This window comes from Anabrus simplex, chromosome 3, assembly GCF_040414725.1.
Source record: "Anabrus simplex isolate iqAnaSimp1 chromosome 3, ASM4041472v1, whole genome shotgun sequence".
Classification (NCBI taxonomy): Eukaryota; Metazoa; Arthropoda; class Insecta; order Orthoptera; family Tettigoniidae; genus Anabrus; species Anabrus simplex.
In genome coordinates this window covers 428,529,478-428,549,829 of record NC_090267.1, presented here as the reverse complement: position 1 = coordinate 428,549,829, position 20,352 = coordinate 428,529,478, and the positions used below count along the sequence as shown (strand labels likewise).

Here is a 20,352-nt window from a genome sequence, read left to right as displayed (position 1 = left end):
GAAATGTTGATATCAATATAAGTCAATTTCCAGCTGTCTCACGGAATGACAATGAATATGGTAACTATAAAAGAAATTATGGTTGGGCGTATGTTTGTGTAATAAGGTGTTACTGCTTAATAGACTTTAAATTGCGAGTTTATTATACATTATCTGCCTCTACAAAGATCTTAGATCTTTCTCAAATTTGAGTATAAAAAGGGACATATTCCTTGACATAAAAAATGGTATAACTTGAAAATCGTACGTAATATGATTTCCATACTTTGTAGTTGAATACGTAGAAATGTGATGTATAAATGCCTAATAGAAACTTTTTTGATCTAACCTTTCGTTTAGCTACAAAACAGGTTTTCCTTTCTCCTGAAAAGGAAGGATTTTGGAATGTGTACCCTTTTCAACCCGCCGATTGAAGTACAATTGCTTACGTTTTCCGTACTATCCCAGTTAAGAGCTATTGATCTTTTCTTAAGCCATTCCATTTCTTTTTTTGGCGATCATTACACAAGCAAGCTGAAGAAATGTTGATATCAATATAAGCGAATTTCCAGCTGTCTCACTTAGTGCTGCCACTGCCTTTTCGATATGCCGTGCTACTGTGCGACTTTCCGGAAAGTTTTGCTCGTAGATAACCAGCAGAAGCGATCATAAAGGCGCTGAACGTGCGAAATACGTCAGTGAACTACAGGAAGAGATTCCTACTCCTTGGAACGAGTGTATACGTGCTGTTTAGTAATACAATGCGTATACCTCGTTTATTAGTAAGAAAAATGTAAAACGCTTATACAGGGTTTATTCACTGTATAACTAAACAAGAGTTAAACAACGGTATAAGGACTTTTTATTAGTAAGACCCACCATGTTTTAAATTGTAAATAGCGATCAGAATTACTGGTGAAATTTTGCAACGAAGACTAATGTTTTATATAGTAATTCTTTGCACATTGTGCGCGTTAAATAAATTATAAAACACACCTTTAGAGCTCACACGGCTATTATTGAAATCGAGAATCCTTACTGCTGCTTACAAGCATTCCTTTTGCTTACAAGTTGTGCAGAAAAGAGTGTGTACAACGAGGAATCCAGGTGGCCGAGTGTTGGACTCGTTTACGCCAAAGAGAATGGTATACGCTACTGATTTTGCTATAAAACCGCTGCCGTCTCGGCTTCTAGAACTAAGAGGATATAATTTCTAGAACGTTCTCTTTGCTCTAGATAGACCAAGGCAGCGAACAGCAACGAGGATCATATCCTTATGTGCATATGTCATTCTCTTTGGCGTATGTGTTGTGTGGTGGCCCTGGTGATCAACGACAGGTCTTCCTTTCGCAACTTTACACTCTTTGTTGCGTGACTCGGTAAGCGGCTGTTGCCGTATATTTTATTTGTGCCGTAGCATTTTTTTTTTAATTTTTCATATCGCCTTTTTTCATTGACCGTTGTAGTAGTGAAATATTTTTACGACCCTGGCAGTTATAATTACTGTAAGTATTTCTTGAAGAGCATGTTTCAGATTTATGTAAGGGGTGTGTGGTGTTTTGTTTGAATGCTGGTTACTGGATTAGGTGCAGATTAGGTGATGGTTCTAACGAAAGGTGTGGGATCTACATTGAGGTTCCTTCCGGGGATTTTTTAAAAAGTGTGTTGTACATTTCACTGCGTTAAGTCTTTTGAGTAAATTTGTTCAAGAGGTTAACCTGAAATTTCGTAATTTAGAAAAAGGTGGGGGAATAGCCTTAGCGAGCAATTAGTACTGAAAAAAAAAAAAGGGGTATTTATATTTTGATGATAATATGTCAACGTAATGGGAAAAATGTTTGTTCACCAGGTTGTACTGCATCAGTGTTTGTTGTAATGGGTTATAGGAATCTGGAAGAAATGGGCTTGAGCGAGCGGAGGTGTCCTTTCTTGGTGCTCACAGTGTCCTAAGATGTGAAGTTTGCTGTTCCTGTAATGATTTTTTGTCTTTTTTGTTTGTCCTCATCTTTTCGTACAAAGTCTGTCTATAAGTTGTGGTGCCTTTACACTAGTGTACCTATATTGTTTAGGTAATCAGACCATGGGCTAGTTTGTCACAGCTCTTCATATCGTTCTATCATGTGGTAATCTCTTTAACTCCTTGTAATTGTTCTACTTGTTCCAAAGATGTACTTGAGATAATTATAATTTCACGTTGTTTCTTATGTGTTTTGGCTTAGTTGTACACATGTCCTCTAAATCTATTAATCTCCCTATCGGTCTATCTCTGGTCAGATTTGCCAAATAGTATATCTCATTAGATTTATTGATGACTCGGTAACAGCATTGCTGTCACTGTATTCTATGCTGTGTCATTGTCCGGTACTCTTATCCCTTTGTACGATCTGCTCCTGTTTATTTTGTTAAATTTTGGCTGTCTTTGATGACATGATAGGCCAATCCTTTCATAGAACTTGTGGTCACACATAGTAGGCCTACCTATTTGAAGGTAGAGGGCGTGGTCGGATTTGACCAAGTTTGTCATTCACAAGCCTCTTTTTCTTCTCTTCAGCGTACTTCTTCAAATTGCACAACACTGGCTGAGATATTTGCGTGCGAGCGAGTGGAATGTATTTGCCTGAGCATGTCACGCATTTGGATTTATTCAAGAGCTTATCGTGGTCTTCTTAAACATATCTTCGTAATGGTTCAGAGCATCACCGCAAAGTCTCTTACCAGTGCTGTGTTTACAGTATTTGTCGAGGTAGTAAGTTGTCACTTTTCATTCATACACTGGAAGTGACTAGTCCATCTGAGCTGGTGGTGGATGGGAGCTTCTATGCTATTCATCCATGCTCTTTCAAGAACTGATTCATTAGTTACATAATCCTACCATCTAATTTTCATAATGTTCCTTAGCTTTTGCTGGTGAAAGCGTTCCAGTTTCTTGATGTCACAGCAGTAAAGAGTCCGGGTTTTTTACATCCGTACAGTAATGTTGAAATGACAGCAGTTTGATACGTCATCAGCTGGTGCATATCCTCAGTTCATTATTCAGTAGAACCCAATGGGGAACGTTCAAAAGCTACATGGGGAGCACGGGTTCGGTTTACCATGTCTTTTTCCAAAGTACGCTGTATTTAGAGGATACTTTCAAGATAAGAGAACTGTTCTACTTGTTCCAAAGACCGAGCTCGATAGCTGCAGTCGCTTAAGTGCGGCCAGTATCCAGTATTCGGGAGATAGTAGGTTCGAACCCCACTGTCGGCAGTCCTGAAAATGGTTTTCCGTGGTTTCCCATTTTCACACCGGGCAAATGCTGGGGCTGTACCTTAATTAAGGCCACGGCCGCTTCCTTCCCACTTCCAGCCCTTCCCTGTCCCATAGTCGCCATAAGACCTATCTGTGTCGGTGCGACGTAAAGCAACTAGCAAAAAAAAAAAAAAAAAAAAAAAAAAAAACTTGTTCCAAAGATGTATTTGAGATGATTATAATATTATAATCTTGGAAAGTAGTTTCAAGGACAGGTTGTGAAAGCACCTTAGATTCGAGTGTTTGGGGTTGGACCAAACTGTTCATATGCATTCTTGAAGCAGGTTGAAGTTCTGTAGGTGTACACACCTGTGTTGATAGCCGATGTCTTGTGGTGCATGGCTGTTAAGGTACAAGGCAAAAATTGTTGGGGTACGGACACAGCTTTGCTTTTTCCCATTGGAAACTGGGAATCGTTTTTATACAGAACCTGGGTACCGGGACGAGCATGAAGTGCTCAGAATAATTCTACATGCCAAAGCACTTTGAAACCATCCACGTGCAGTAGCTTCTATTGGCATTCTATCAAAGGCCTTTTCCACATCATAGAACATCAGGACTGTTAGTAAGTCGAGGTTTGTGAATTTCTTTAATTTGTGTGTTATTTTATAAATCTGCTATTTTAATTTATAGTTCTTTCTTATCTTCCTTGATTTCTGTAAGCCAACTAATGTTGCTCTTACTGTTCCATAATTTTTCTACAATTCTGATGATCCTGTATCTTGGAGAAACCTCAACTCGAGGAATTTAGGAAAGATTATTGTTACCTTGAATATCTTGTTCCCCTCGAGTCACATAGCACAGTTCATCTGTCTTGGGCACCTCTTCAAGTTGGACATTTTAATAGAACCACAAGTGTCCAAGTTAATAATAATAATAATAATAATAATAATAATAATGCTAAGCTGTGTATTTCGGGCGGTAGAGCACTGTTCTTCTGAACCCAACTTGGCAGATTTGATCCTGGCTCAGTCGGATGTTATTTGTAGATGCTGAAATACGTCAGCCTTGTGTTGGTAGATATACTGGCACGTAAAACTCCTGTGGGACAGAATTGCAGCACCATGACATCTCCAGAAACCATTTAAAAATTTGTGGGACGTAAAAATAACATTAATTTTTTTCCTAGCGGTTTAATGCCGCACTAATACATTAAAGGTTTTCAGTGACGTAAAGTTCTAGGATTGAGAGGGTAGCAGTCATGGCCTGAATTAAGGTACAGCTCCAGCATTTATGTGGGAAGCAACAGAGAACCGTGTTCATGTCTGCCGACAGGATTCGTACTCAACATCTCCTGAATGCAAGCTCACAGCTGTGTTTAAATTGATAATAGTTTTATATAGGCCTACTACTAACTATATGGTTTTTAGAGATGCTGATGGTGTCAGAATTTTGTCCTGCAGGAGTTCTTTTACTTACCAGTAACTACGAATCTGAGCACCTTCAAATTGAGCCAGAACTAATTCCTCTGGCTTGTGCTCAGAAGGCCAGTGCTTTACTGTTGGGCCACTTAGCTTGGCTACATTACTTTTTCTTTCTTAGTGTACAACGGCGTTACCACCAAAATTACATTTTGATTTCCTTTTGCGTGCTGTATTAAATTCTCTATATTTCTATTTTGTCTTTGTTCATCTGTGGAACTGTACTGTTTTGGTGAATATTAGGTTTTGTGTATCTTAACAATATACTATTTACTATGCAAGCCATGGTAATGTATGACTGGGCCGGTGACCTCCGATGTTAGACCCCTTTCAACAACAAGCATCATGATCAGTAATGTATGATTGCATTAGGCTAGAGATGTTCTGTAACAGTACTTTTGTATGTGAGCATGATGATAAATTTCAAAAATGGGGTGACTGTCGTCTGAAGACACTGCTTTTTTTTTTTTTTTTTTTTTTTTTTTTTTTTTTTTTTTTTTTTTTTTTTTTTTGAGTGACCAGGCAGAAATTTGTTCTTAATCCTTTTTTAGAATTTAGTGTGTATTGTTGATACAGGGTACAAGTCGTGAATGTGTTAAATTCTGGAGACTTATTGAGGGGGGCTTATTGTCAAGTAACACCTGTCATTATGTTTCTCTCTCTCTCTCTCTGTGTGTGTGTGTGTGTGTGTGTGTGTGTGTCATACTTTGTGTATTTGAATTTTTAAGTTAATATATACTAATAATATATGGCAACAATATATCATTTCCTATATGTATAAAATATATTTCTCAATTTAGTCTGGAATCGCTTGACTTTGTATGTAGGCTACCGTTCTGTGTACTGTGTGTAATCCCTAACCCATGATGACAAGAGACTCCCTTCTTGGTTATTAATATATACTGACTTAGCAAATGTCATGGGATAGTCACCTAATTGCGTGTGGGGCCGCCTCTGGCCCTGCAAACTGCAGTGAGACGCTGTGGAAGTGAGTCGACAAGTCCCTGGTAGTCCTCTGGGCGCAGCTGACACCAAACAGTTTGCAGAGCCGCCGCCAATGCTGGTCTGTTCGTGTGTGCACGATCCATGGCATGGAGCCTGCATTCCAGGTCATCCCAGATTAGCTCGACAGGGTTCATATCGGGGCTCCTGGGTGGCCATGGCAGTTGTTGGACATCCGTTGCATGTTCCTGGAACCATTCCTGGACGACGTGGGAGCGATGTGGTGGCGCGTTATCTTGAAACACCGCAGAACCGCCTGGGCGCTGGAAGGCCAAAAATGGGTTGGAATGGTCTCCGAGCAGCTCAGCATACCGTGTACCATTCAAAGTCTCTTCCAGAACAGCTAGGGGGCCCATTCCATACCAGGAAAATGCACCCCAGACCATAATATACACCAGCGCCCTGGACTACACCTTTGAGACAGGCAGGATCCATCGCTTCATGTGGTCTGCGCCATACACGGTGCCTCCCATCGGCATGGTGCAGTTGAAATCGTGATTCGTCCGACCATATCACGTTATGCCATTGTTCTAGTGTCCATCCCTGGTGACTGGCGACAAATGCGCGTTGTTGTGTCCGATGACGGGTTAACAGTGGCACCCGTGTGCGGCGCTGGCTCCCATACCCCATAGAACCCATGTTCCTACGGATTGTCCACTGGGAGACGTGTCTAGCATGGCCGGTGTTGAATTGAGCCGTAATTTGTTGCACTGTTATCCGTCTGTCACTATTGACAATCTGTCTCCGATGTCGCCGGTCACGGTCATCGAGGATGGTTGGACGGCCGGTCGTTCGTCTGTTGTAGACTGTGACACCCACTTTCGACCATTCACGATACATCCTGGACACGGTTGATCGCGTGAAGCCGAATTCCCGCACCACTTCCGAAATCTCATTTCCCATCTGTCGGGCACCGACCACCATAACCCGTCCGGTGTCAGCTCACGACGACGTTCCATGTTACACCTGTCACATGCACAGTCACTGATCACAAGGTTTCGTATACAACTGCCGCTGGCACAGGGGGCGTGTGGTGCGCAGGCAACACACCTGCGGGTCAGTGTACATATATTCATATATATTTAAATATATTAATATTTTATGATACTAACGTAACTTATGTGTGATATGTAGTACTTAGATCTATTAATGTACAAAAATTATTAACTAATTTGATGCAACAAACTTATATTACTGGAGTGTATTAATTTACTGTATAAATACTCTGTAACGATGGTAACATTAGAATGTACTGCACCACATTGAGTTTTAGCTCAGGTGCCTTGGCTAATAAATGAATAAATAAAAAAAAATAAAAAATTAGAATCAAGTAAATGCAATGGCCTTTGCTGATATGATCTGGGGAGAACCAAACTGAGGAACAAGTACAGTTGAGACTCGATGAATGGAAGGTAAAGTTATAGGAGTTCGATTTCAAGATAAGTGAACTCATGGCAATAAACAGAGAGGGGCGACCAGCGAACATCATGCTAGGAAACCATCCACTAGAAAGTGTGGAAAGTTTTACATAAATCGGCAATGTAATATCTTGAGATACACTAGCCACAAAGGAGGTGGCAAATAGTGCAGAAGAGCTCTCACTTTTATCAGCAAGTACGAACACTTCTCTGGGATCCCAAAGTACCAACAAAATCAACGCTGGCGATGTTCAATCAGTACTTAATAACAATCTTAACCTATGATATTGAAACGTGGACCCTCGCTAAGAAAGGCTCATCAAGGTTGCAGGTATCCGAGATGAAGTTCCTTATGTCCACAATTCAAAAAAAAAAAAAGAAAAACTGGACAAGTTGAGGAATGATGTGGTTAGGAAGGAAGCTGAGATTGTTACATCATTGTTAGATTGGATCAGCATGTCCAGACAGGTGGTTTGGGCATGTAATGAGGATGGAGCCAACAAGGACAGTATATGTTAACTTGGAGTGACATGTGACAGGGAAACGGATGATGGGAAGACCATGAACCCACTGGATGGACATTGTAAAGATGGACATAGCAGATCGGGGAAGGACACTGGAGGACGTCATTAACAACAGAACGTATCTCAATAAGACACAATGGAAGAGGCTCGCCAACAGTACCCAGGAAACTGGAACTGTAAAATGATCATGAATCAAGTATTGCTTTGTTGGTGACCGGAGTCCCATTAGAGTTTGCATATTTCATGTGTCCTTGAGGGCAATTTACCTCGCTCCGCCCGCAGTGTACAAAGTATGGTGTTGTTCGTTACTATCCTCACGGATGTATTTGCAAAGTTTCGAGTTAATGAAATAAAGCACATGATCTGCTGTAGTAATAGAATGTAATGTGTCAACAGAACACTTGAAAATACATCACACAAAGAAATAGAATTAAACGTTCCTTGGAACAACACTATGCGCCAAACTGTTAAAAAGTCTTTCAAAGATCTTCGTCATGGAAACAAATGTACTCATAACTTTTCTCAGAATCTATCAATTTTTAGTAGTTATTACCTCAAAAGAAAGCCTTTGATCCACTGAGTGTTTTTAGACCAAAACGAGCTGTGTACCTCAATTAGAACAAAAGATATGATTGCTTCAATGAGAAAAAAATGTTGAAGAAATGAGACGTCAAATTGAATGTGCACTCATAACATTTCTCAGAATTAACCAGTTTGAATAGTTAAGAGCTGAAATGAAAGAGCTTTATCCACCGAGTGTTCTTATACCGAAACAAACTCCATATTTTAGTAAGAACCAAAGATAAGATTGCTTTGAAGAGACAAAAAATTGAAAATATCAAATAATTTGAGGAAGGCGGAAGTTATTTATAGTAGTCGAACCTCCCTTCTGCGGACATCGTCGGTTCCGGGGGGAAATGTCCGTTACGAGAGGTGTCCGGTAAAACAAGTTTGTAAAAATAATTGAACATTTGAAGAGCAAAGAACATCCACCTTAAATATAAGCATACACATCTTTATTATTCTAAGTCATTTCTGTGTTAGTATTTAATAGAGAATTATTATAAGTAGTGTTAAAATGTTCAATTATTTTTACAAACTTGTTTTAGCGGACACCTCTCGTAACGGACATTTTTCCCCGGAACCGACGATGTCCGTGACACACAAATTCTTACTGAAAGTCCCTTGTCACTTTCTATAATCACATTTCTTCTTGCCTCGAGATCTAAACACAATCATCCCTTGTTACTCATGTTTAACAGACAACTACAGTATTTCTGTCTTGCTAATTAGTGCCTGTACTGTCTTTTCCTTCTCAAGTTGACTACCTGAGCTCGACCTTATCAGTGACAATCCGAGTTATGAATGGAATGATGCAAGAAGGGAGGAAAATCCCAGGTAACTTGTAAGTCAACAGTCTCTGGCAGCATTTCTGGGCAATTAGAATTCTCGGAATAGGCCTATACACCACTAAGTAGAACTGCATTCCGATGTACTTTCTCTCACCTTGCACTCGAAATAGTACAAACATTCAAAATTGATTTCCTTGTGTCTGAAGAATGGTTTTAAAAGAAAGATGACGTGGTCCGGAGTAATAAATTGTTCTGCAACATGTAAAGTGTCCGCTTAAGTCAACTGAACGGGACAAATGGCGATGTCTGGAGTTCGAGGTGTCCGCTTAAATGAGGCCAATTTAACACTTGTCTTATGTAAAATAAAGTCAGTTCCGAGGAAAATTGTCCGTATAGGGAGGTGTCTGCTGAATAAGGGTGTCCGTTAGGGCAGGTTCGACTGTACCTGATGACAAATCTGAGCATGAACACCTTTCAGTTTTAAAAAAATGAAGGAAATTGGCCAGGCTGACTGACTTTAGTTTTCATAATTTTTTTAAATATATAGATGGCTGCGTGGTTTGGTTCACATACCTGTCAGCTTGTATTCGGGAAATAGTGGGTTTGAACCTCACTGTTGGCAGTTCTGAAGATGGTTTTCCTTGGTTTCCCATTTTCATACCAGGCGAATGCTGGGGCTGTACTTATACAGCCGTGGCTGCTTCCTTCCTGATCTTAGCTCTTTCCTCTTCCATAGTCGCCATAAGGCCTAACTGTGTCAGTGCGAGGTAAAGCAAATTGTAAAAAAAAATGTATATATATTGGATGATGATGATGATTATTATTATTATTATTATTATTATTATTATTATTATTATTATTATTATTATTATTTAGATTACCTCGATCTTTGTGTCTTGTGAACAGTTTAAATTTTGCAAATTACAATGGACATTTTCTTTCATTTAGTAATTTTCTAAAAATATTTTCAGTTAAACTTATTTTCTACCCTCTCCCTTTAGCTCCATGGCTAAATGGTTACCGTGCTGGCGTTTGGCCACAGGAGTCCCTGGTTCGATTCCCGGCAGGGTTGGGAATTTTAACCATAATTGCTTAATTACCCCTGCCACCGGGACTGGGTTTATGTGCAGTCATCATCTCATCACGATGCACAGGTCGCCTATGGGAGTCAAACCAAAAGACCTGCACCAGGCCTCTCTGGAGGCCACACGCCATTATTATTATTATTATTATTATTATTATTATTATTATTATTATTATTGTACCGGGCGGTACACCTCTACACCGTTTATTTAAAAGTTGCGCCAGTTGAAACTCCTCTTCTGGAGGAAGGTTGAACTTTATCTACACGATTAATCTACTAATTTCTCAGAAGATGTCACTACCTGGAAATTTTTGAGTTTGTGAACTGTGTCATTTTTGATGTGTTTTTGTTTCGCTTGAAGTAAGAAGTGTGAACTTTCTCTTCTAGAGGACACTACTGAAGATCAACAATAGTGCGACCTAGTGCGGAGTCAAAGAACTATTTTGTTGGAGAAATTTTTATTTCAAGAGTTTGCTCTTTGTTAAATTTCTTTCTGTCATTGTTTAAGTTGGCTGTATACCCCTCTTTTTCCCCTTAGTTTGGATCTAGCCAATCCCGAATTTCTTTAATTAATTTTCCACCAATAATGTGTTTCCTTTTTCTCTATGTAGGGGTTTCTTTTCCCTAGCCAATAAAAATTTTGTGGGCGGGTGTTTTCTTTCCCCTAACGCCTAGAAACTTCCGCGAGAGTATTTAAACTGCTGATTTTTGGGTCTCTGGGCCACTTCTGTTCCATCTTTCAGTGTATTTAGTACATAGCAGGAGGCGGGAAGCGCCTCTTTCTTCTTCAGCCGTTCAACACCAGGTAATGGCCTATTAATAACTTCTTTTCTTGCTAGGTCGGCAGTTTAACACTCGCGGCGGGTTCGAAGCATTTCCATCATGTAACCTTTTCCTAAAATGTAATTACTCTTTTCATCTTTTTCTTGTAAAGCTACATATTGGGATAGAGAGTGCTAACCCTCTCGAACTCCCACTCACATTTGTTTTGAGGTGAACTTACTTTCTCAAACTATTCTTCGTTTATGTAATGTAAAGTGTTCTTCTCTAAGTCACCTCTGTAGTATGGGATTAGCCCTTGCGTTAGCGGCCCAGAGCCAGATTAGGTTTTAAAAACAAAGTGTATTAGGAGTGCAAATTCGCCTCCTCTCAAATTGTTATTTTAGAGGTCATGTAATCAACCTTCTTTTCATGTAATAGACCTCCGTAGGTTGGGTATTTTACCCCTGTGAATACGTCCTTAGAGGACAGCTTGGAGGTAGAGTTTGGTGTGGCCTTTGAGAGGCTTAAATTTTGAGAGCGGATCGCTCTTTTGAAAATGGAGTGTCATATGCCTCGTGGAGGCTTTTCTGTGTAATTCGGAGCCAGGGGCTCCTAGGGATGAATGGGGTTTTCTGCCCCTCTGTTAAAACTTGTGTTTGTGGTAAAACTGAGCTGATCGCTGAAGTCAGGGCGTGAAGCCCAAAACCTGTAAATATTGTAACTCCCCTTGTTTTGCTACATTGTACCTGCCATGTCGGTTATTGCTTTGTTTTTGAAAAGAAAATATAACCTTGTTAAATTTTAAATTAATTTTACATGCACTATAATTTCGTAGCTTGAAACCCATTCACACCCGCACCTTCTTTCACCTCTACCTACCACGGATATCTCCGTAACAAGTGGTAGCAGAGCGTGGTTGAATGGGTCTCAATTTAGCCCCTTTTGACGGCTAAACATTGCTTTGATTCGAACTCTAACAATTTTCTCAGTTGCTGGAATTTTTTGAGTTTTTCAAAATTGTTCTGTCATCATGCCCGGCCCTCGCGATGTTCTCCTCCTTAACTACTTGCGCAAAGAGGAGTTGATATACGAGTTAACTATCAGAAATGTGCAATCTGGAGGCACGGTTGCAATCGACACCAACAAGCTTAGAGAGTCCCTTGATTTGCCCATTTCCATCCCCAACTTGGGAGAGAAAGAAATTGATGACTCTCTTTCCACGATTGTCGAGAATATTACTGGGCTAGCATCTGTAGTCAGCTTTTTTGATGAAAACGATCCGTCTCCTAATCAAATTAAGCGTGTGCAAGGCAGGCTGTATCACTTTGCAAATAGAGTTAATGATCTGTTGTCTCTAAAGGTGAATGACGTTCAGAGGAAGGAAGCCAATACGCTCCTTGAAACTATTTCTGAATTGTCTAATAAGGTCACTCAATTGCTAACCGGCGAAGTTCCTCCCAAAACTGATCAACCCGCCACGGTGAATGTAGGTAACGAGGAAGAGCCTCCTCAGGGAGAAGTCAATAGGATAACCGTTGCTTCTCAAACTATCTCTGCCCCATCGAACAACGAATCTGAACGCCGTGCGTCATTGAGTAACATCCGCTCTGAATTAACTTCTTTGCCATTGAAACCTTTAATGACTATGTCACCTGGGTTCAACAGCTTGCCTCATCCATTGGCAATGTTGCTTAGAGGTATCTCTAAGTTTTCCGTCAACACCACCAGTGACGTAATTTCATTTTTAAGATTTCTAGTGGAATTTCAGGATCATGCCCTTGTGTTTTCTCTTTCCCCATGTCAAATTTTGCAAATTATCTATCCTTATGCTATTGGTGTTCTATCTGACAAAATCGTAAGAGCCATTGCCGAGCAATCATCTATTGAGGATTTCCATGCCCATTTGCTAGCTAACTTCATCCCGGCTAGGGCCAGGTCCTCCCTTATTCAGAAGTACTATTATCGTGTACAGCGTTTGGATGAAAACTTGGCTGATTTCATACAGGACATTAAGTTTTATACTAGGGTGTTTGCTCTTCACTTCCCTGAGGATCAAATTGTACAAGCTATTGTGGAAGGTATTTCACCATCCTATAGGTCATATTTGTGTTTCGCGGCGTGCCCGCAAACTTTCTCGGAACTTGAAGCATTGGCAGTCTCAGCGGAAGGAGTTAGATACGCCGATTCTTTGCGCGTCGCGAAAGAACCCCCGCCTTCCTTTAGCAACACTCGGCCTCCACCTCGCCGACCAGTCAATCCCCGTAAATGTTATGCTTGCGGGTCGCCTGACCATCTGCGGAATAAGTGTCCTCTGACCAAGTCAAGTGGGACAAGGAATGGAGCAGGGTCATCACAAGGCTGTTTTAAGTGTGGGGCCTTCTCACATATCGCCAAGAATTGCCCAAACTCAAATAGCACCCCCTCCTGCTCAACTTCTGGTGCAAATTTCAGCTATGCCAATAATAAAAAGTGACTAGTGGCGTCGGCTGAGCCGACTAATCCATCTTCCCGAGACTCAGCCCCTAGTAAACAGGTTGTAAATGCAGAGGACGACCAGCCTTCAAATTCATCTTTTGAATGCCCTAAAGAGTGCCTTAGGATTGCGGCGGATACCCCCGCACCTGTTCCTTTTCTTAAGATTGAGTTAAATAACGAGCCTATAACAGCTCTCTTAGATTCAGGCAGTGTTTGTTCCATTATTTCGGCTGATTGGTATTCTAAATTGAAAGCTGTTTGTAAACTCCCTGACTATGACTCATCTCCTGTTAAATATGTTTCGGCTAATTCATCTCCATTAGAAATTCTAGGTTCCTTACATGTCAAAATTCGGGTTTTTAAATTTACATGGAAAGTTAAATTGTTTGTGGCCAAGCAATTGTCTTGCCCCATTATATTGGGAGCTGACTTTATTTCTCACACTGGTCTTGTGCTCGATCTCCAGTCTAGGTCGTGCACATTCAAATTTGCTTCTAGTTGTAAAATCCCACTATTAAAGTGTAATTCTGTGTCATGTTCTTCTATTTCGCCTACCCAGGATGAGATGTTGTTAGACCTTAGACATCTACCTGAGGAGCAAGCTGATAGTATTCGCAAACTGTGTCAGTCGTTTCCCGAGGTGTTCTCTGATACTCTTGGTGTTACTGACCTTATAGAATACAAAATTGAGGTCACGGATTCGATTCCTGTCCGTTCTCCACCTTATAGGCTATCTCCACCTAAAATGAAGGCTCTAAAAGAAATCATCGATCAGATGTTGAAGGATGGTATTATTAGGCCCTCTAAGTCAGCGTATTCTTCGCCTATTTTTCTAGTCCCGAAACCCCAAGGAGGCTTCAGGCCTGTCATTGATTACAGGGCTCTCAATCGGAAGGTGGTGTTACAATCTGTGCCCCTTCCCGACCTTCATTCTTGTTTTTCATGGTTTCGTAAGGCCAAGTTCTTCACCATCTTGGACTTAAATCAGGCCTATAATCAAATTCCCCTTGCCGAAGAGTCTAAACACCTTACAGCGTTTGCCACGGACTGGAATTTATATGAATACAACCGCGTGCCTTTCGGGCTCCCCACGGGAGCAGCTGTGCTCACTAGGCTGCTAGATAGGGTCTTCTCCGACATCAAATTCGAGTACTTATATCACTACTTAGATGATGTCGTAGTATTTTCAGAGACTTTTGAAGAACATCTAGATCATCTGCGAGAAGTTCTCAATCGCCTTCGTAAGGCTGGGTTAACTGTTAAGTTGTCCAAGGTTGCCTTTGCTAAGCCCTCTATGTCATTCCTAGGGCATATTGTGTCACCCGATGGAGTAGCAGTCGATCATTCTAGAACACAGGCCATCCGTGATTTTAAACCTCCCAAGGACATTAAAGGTATCGCCAGGTTCATTGGTATGGTGAATTTCTTCAGGAAGTTCATTCCTAACTTTGCTAATAGAGCGGCGCCCTTAAACCTTCTTCGTAGGAAAGGCATCAAATTCGAGTGGGGACCTTCTCAACAAGCCGCTTTTGAAGATCTGAAATTAGCTCTCTGTAATGCCCCTGTCCTTGCTATGCCTGATTTCTCGAAGAAATTCATTGTCCAAACCGACGCATCGTCGTCAGCAGTAGCGGCAGTACTTCTTCAAGAGACTGAACTAGGGGGGCGACCCATCGCCTATGCGTCTAGGACATTGTCGGCTCAAGAAGCCAAGTATTCCATCTATGAGCTCGAAGGGTTGGCAGTCTTATTCGCCTTAGAAAAGTTCCGTCTCTATCTGGAACATGTCAAATTCGACCTGGAGACAGATAACCAAGCCTTAAGCTGGGTCTTAGGTAGACCGCGTCGTACTGGTCGTATAGCCCGTTGGGCCATCCGTATTTCCGCCTTCCAATTCGATGTCAGGCATATCAGAGGTACCGAAAATGTTGTGGCTGATGGACTCAGCCGTATGTTTTCTAACGACGTCGAGACCCATGAACCTGTCGACAGTTCATCACCTTCCGAGTCCATACTATCTGAGGTTAATGCCATCCTAACAGATGCTCCCATGCTCTTTAGGGATATCGAGAAATACCAACGTGAAGATCCGACGCTGGCTCCGATAATGGAAACCCTTTCTTCTGGGGAACATGTCGTCCCTTATGTTCTGAGGAATGGTGTTTTATGTTGCCCTTCGAGGCATGACAAGATGATGAAGGTTGTCGTTCCAGCTGTTCTTGTGCCTATGATCTTCAAGTATTATCATGAGACCCCATTAGGAGGGCATCTTGGAATCTTTAAAACCCGTGAAAAAATTCGTGAAATGTTCATTTGGAAAGGTATGGACGGTGAAATCCGTGAACTCGTAAAAGCTTGTAAATCTTGTTTGCTTAGTAAACCCACCATGTCCACCAAGGTAGGCCTTTTGTCTTCGCATCAAGCGTCGCGCCCCATGGAACGCCTGTATATCGATTATGTAGGACCCTTCCCCCAGTCAAAGGATAATGCTAACAAGTTCATCTTTGTGTGCGTAGATGGCTTTACTAGATTTTCTTGGTTATTTCCGACTAAGCTGGCTACCGCTCAGTCCACCATTACTTGCCTAAATTCTATTTTTGCTTCTTTTGGTCCGTGCCAATACATTGTATCTGATAATGCTAAAGCTTTTACATCAAATCTGTTTCGTAAATTCTGTTTTGACTTGTCCATCTCTCATGTAACTACATCTGCTTATTACCCTCAACCATCTCTGGCTGAACGGGTTAACCGTAATCTCAGGTCCGCACTTATTGCCTATCATCATGAAGATCATTCTAGGTGGGACACGTCCCTGCATTGGTTAGCTTTTGCTTTGAATTCGGCGGTTCATGAATCACACAAGTTTACTCCAGCTTCTTTGATGTTTAAGTTTGTTCCCAACACGCCGCTCTCTAACCTCTGGTCTCTGAGTGACATTCTGCCCGAGACAATAGATCCGGACAACATTAAAGATCTTTGGAAGAAGGCTAAAGCTAATCTTAAGGTATCTCATGAAAAGGTTAGGGAAAGGTATGATCGTGGACGGAGACCCACCACCTTGAAGGTAGGTGACCAGGTTATGGTCAAAAATTTTGTTCCCGCGGGCAAGCTTGCCCCCAGATTTCATGGGCCTTGTATCATTCTCGATTTTCTTACGCCGGTTACCTTATTGCTAAGTAATCCAGCCACCGAGAGGATATTTAGGGTTCACCTGTCCCAGGTGAAACCGGTGTAATTTCTGTGTTAACTTGCTTCATATTATTTTGAAAGGATATGAAGGTTATATTTTTTTTGAGTTTCACTTTTAAGGCATTCTGCCCCTTCTGTAATATTTTGGTTTTAGATGTAAGCCTTGTGTAAAACCTGCCCCGACCCGTTAAACTGCCATCCTGTTCCTGCCATGGCCATTACCACGCTCCCGTCTCCTGCTCCACCTTACACTGTGGCTTCATAATAGTAAATGCCATGGATATCTACACGCCGCTGGCCCCTCAACCTCTCCACAAGCCTGTACCCTCAAAGAAGATGATAGTCCAACACAATTCTGCCGCCTAGCTTTAATGTTTCAGCGCCCCCGCAGCTGCGCAGCGCCGTGCAGCGACTGGGGAGGGGGATGGGCCCCCTCCTCTCCAGCGAGGACGACATGTGCACGGCGAGCCGGAGCTCTCCTCCCGGCCAAGGCTGATGTGCGGCGCACGACCTGCTACATGCCCGCAGCCTGTATCTGTTCACCGCGGGCGCGGCGTACTTCAACACCTCTGCTCCCCTCATAGTGCGGGCGAGCGGTATCTCAGGGTTCTTGAGGGGTCCGAGCGGCCTCCGTTGGACGCAAGCTGCAACGGCCGGTCTGGCCATCCGACTCAATCTACATCAACTACATGGACAGTCACCATAAGCAATAACTACACTTGGGAATTCAACAACAATATTTGGTGGACATTGCAAAATTTTTCTTCACCTTTAAGTATTAAAAGTTTATCTTCAGAAATTCAAATTCTACAAACATAAAGACTTTCATTCACCTGCAACAACAACATTTTGAAACTGAATTAAGAAATCTTGTAAATGCTTCTGCTATCTATCTTCGTATCAACATCATTACTTGGACCTTGTTTCAAACTGATTTCATGTGTCACCCCTGGAGGAACTTTTGGGGGGGGAGGTCTGTACCGGGCGGTACACCTCTACACCGTTTATTTAAAAGTTGCGCCAGTTGAAACTCCTCTTCTGGAGGAAGGTTGAACTTTATCTACACGATTAATCTACTAATTTCTCAGAAGATGTCACTACCTGGAAATTTTTGAGTTTGTGAACTGTGTCATTTTTGATGTGTTTTTGTTTCGCTTGAAGTAAGAAGTGTGAACTTTCTCTTCTAGAGGACACTACTGAAGATCAACAATAGTGCGACCTAGTGCGGAGTCAAAGAACTATTTTGTTGGAGAAATTTTTATTTCAAGAGTTTGCTCTTTGTTAAATTTCTTTCTGTCATTGTTTAAGTTGGCTGTATACCCCTCTTTTTCCCCTTAGTTTGGATCTAGCCAATCCCGAATTTCTTTAATTAATTTTCCACCAATAATGTGTTTCCTTTTTCTCTATGTAGGGGTTTCTTTTCCCTAGCCAATAAAAATTTTGTGGGCGGGTGTTTTCTTTCCCCTAACGCCTAGAAACTTCCGCGAGAGTATTTAAACTGCTGATTTTTGGGTCTCTGGGCCACTTCTGTTCCATCTTTCAGTGTATTTAGTACATAGCAGGAGGCGGGAAGCGCCTCTTTCTTCTTCAGCCGTTCAACACCAGGTAATGGCCTATTAATAACTTCTTTTCTTGCTAGGTCGGCAGTTTAACACTCGCGGCGGGTTCGAAGCATTTCCATCATGTAACCTTTTCCTAAAATGTAATTACTCTTTTCATCTTTTTCTTGTAAAGCTACATATTGGGATAGAGAGTGCTAACCCTCTCGAACTCCCACTCACATTTGTTTTGAGGTGAACTTACTTTCTCAAACTATTCTTCGTTTATGTAATGTAAAGTGTTCTTCTCTAAGTCACCTCTGTAGTATGGGATTAGCCCTTGCGTTAGCGGCCCAGAGCCAGATTAGGTTTTAAAAACAAAGTGTATTAGGAGTGCAAATTCGCCTCCTCTCAAATTGTTATTTTAGAGGTCATGTAATCAACCTTCTTTTCATGTAATAGACCTCCGTAGGTTGGGTATTTTACCCCTGTGAATACGTCCTTAGAGGACAGCTTGGAGGTAGAGTTTGGTGTGGCCTTTGAGAGGCTTAAATTTTGAGAGCGGATCGCTCTTTTGAAAATGGAGTGTCATATGCCTCGTGGAGGCTTTTCTGTGTAATTCGGAGCCAGGGGCTCCTAGGGATGAATGGGGTTTTCTGCCCCTCTGTTAAAACTTGTGTTTGTGGTAAAACTGAGCTGATCGCTGAAGTCAGGGCGTGAAGCCCAAAACCTGTAAATATTGTAACTCCCCTTGTTTTACTACATTGTACCTGCCATGTCGGTTATTGCTTTGTTTTTGAAAAGAAAATATAACCTTGTTAAATTTTAAATTAATTTTACATGCACTATAATTTCGTAGCTTGAAACCCATTCACACCCGCACCTTCTTTCACCTCTACCTACCACGGATATCTCCGTAACAATTATTATTAATATTGTTCATCATTGTTACCATGTCACTGGTTTCTAAATGCCGGCGCCTCGGAATGCCCACGTCGTTGCTGAGACGATGTCTCGAGTAGCTCCAAGGCAAATGATGTAGGTAGATTTGTCAGTTGGAGAACTGAGATGATGTCTCGAGTAGCTCCAAGGCGAATGACGTGGGTAGATTTGTCAGTTGGAGGAATTAGGACTAGAATTGTCTCCGTGTATTCACCATATGAGGGTGCAGATGAGGATGAAGTTGACAAGTTTTATGAAGCATTGAGTGACATTGTGGTCAGGGTCTACAGCAAGGATAGAATAGTGCTAATGGGCGATTTCAATGCGAGAGTTGGGAATAGAAAGATACGAAAGGGTGATTGGTAAATGTGGGGAAGATATGGAAGCTAATGGGAATGGGAAGCGTTTGCTGGACTTCTGTGCTAGTATGGGTTTAGCAGTTACGAATACTTTCTTCGAGCATAAGGCTATTCACCGCTACACATGGGAGGCTAGGGGAACCAGATCCATAATAGACTATATCTTAACTGACTTTGAATTCAGGAAATCTGTTAGGAATGTACAAGTTTTCCGGGGATTTTTCGATGATACAGACCACTATCTGATCTGTAGTGAACTAAGTATTTCTAGGCCTAGGGTAGAGAAAGTGAAATCTGTCTGCAAACGAATAAGGGTAGAAAATCTCCAGGACGAGGAAAATAGAAGTACATGGGTATGATAAGTGAAAAGTTTCGAACAGTATACAGTAAGCAGGTTCAAGATATAGAAAGTGAATGGGTGGCATACAGGGATGCTGTAGTAGAAACAGCAAGGGAATGCCTAGGAACAACTGTGTGTAAGGATAGGAAAAAGCTAACATTTTGGTGGAATGATGAAGTGAGATCAGCTTGTAAATGTAAAAAGAAGGCTCATCAGAAATGGCTCCAAACAAGGACCGAGGCAGGCAGAGATTTGTACGTAGATGAAAGAAACAGATCGAAACAAATAGTTGTTGAATCCAAAAAGAAGTCGTGGGAAGATTTTGGTAATAACCTGGAAAGGCTAGGGCAAGCAGCAGGGAAACCTTTCTGGACAGTAATAAAGAATCTTAGGAAGGGAGGGAAAAAGGAAATGAACATTGTTTTGAGTAATTCAGGTGAACTCATAATAGATCCCAGGGAATCACTGGAGAGGTGGAGGGAATATCTTGAACATCTTGTCAATGTAAAAGGAAATCATCCTGGTGGTGTTGCAAACAGCCAAGCTCATGGGGAGGAGGAAAATGATGTTGGTGAAATTATGCTTGAAGAGTGGAAAGGATGGTAAATAAACTCCATTGTCATAAAGCAGCAGGAATAGGTGAAATTAGACTTGAAATGGTGAAGGCAGGGATGAA

The 20,352-nt window shown here is 41.5% G+C and overlaps 1 protein-coding gene across 3 annotated transcripts in view; it reads left to right on the top strand.

Annotated features, from left to right (window-relative positions):
• Positions 1-1,227: 1,227 nt before the first annotated feature.
• Positions 1,228-20,352, top strand: part of Dim1 (thioredoxin-like protein Dim1) — a 54,155-nt gene continuing 35,030 nt past the window's right edge. Inside the window, exon 1 of one of the 3 annotated variants that reach the window (XM_067143435.1) lies at positions 1,228-1,358. In XM_067143435.1, coding sequence (XP_066999536.1) covers positions 1,264-1,358 — 95 coding nt within the window. In that variant the 5' untranslated portion in view covers positions 1,228-1,263. Of the gene's footprint in view, positions 1,485-3,652; positions 3,846-20,352 lie in introns of those variants that run through there. The other 2 variants (XM_067143436.1, XM_067143437.2) reach the window with 2 other exon arrangements.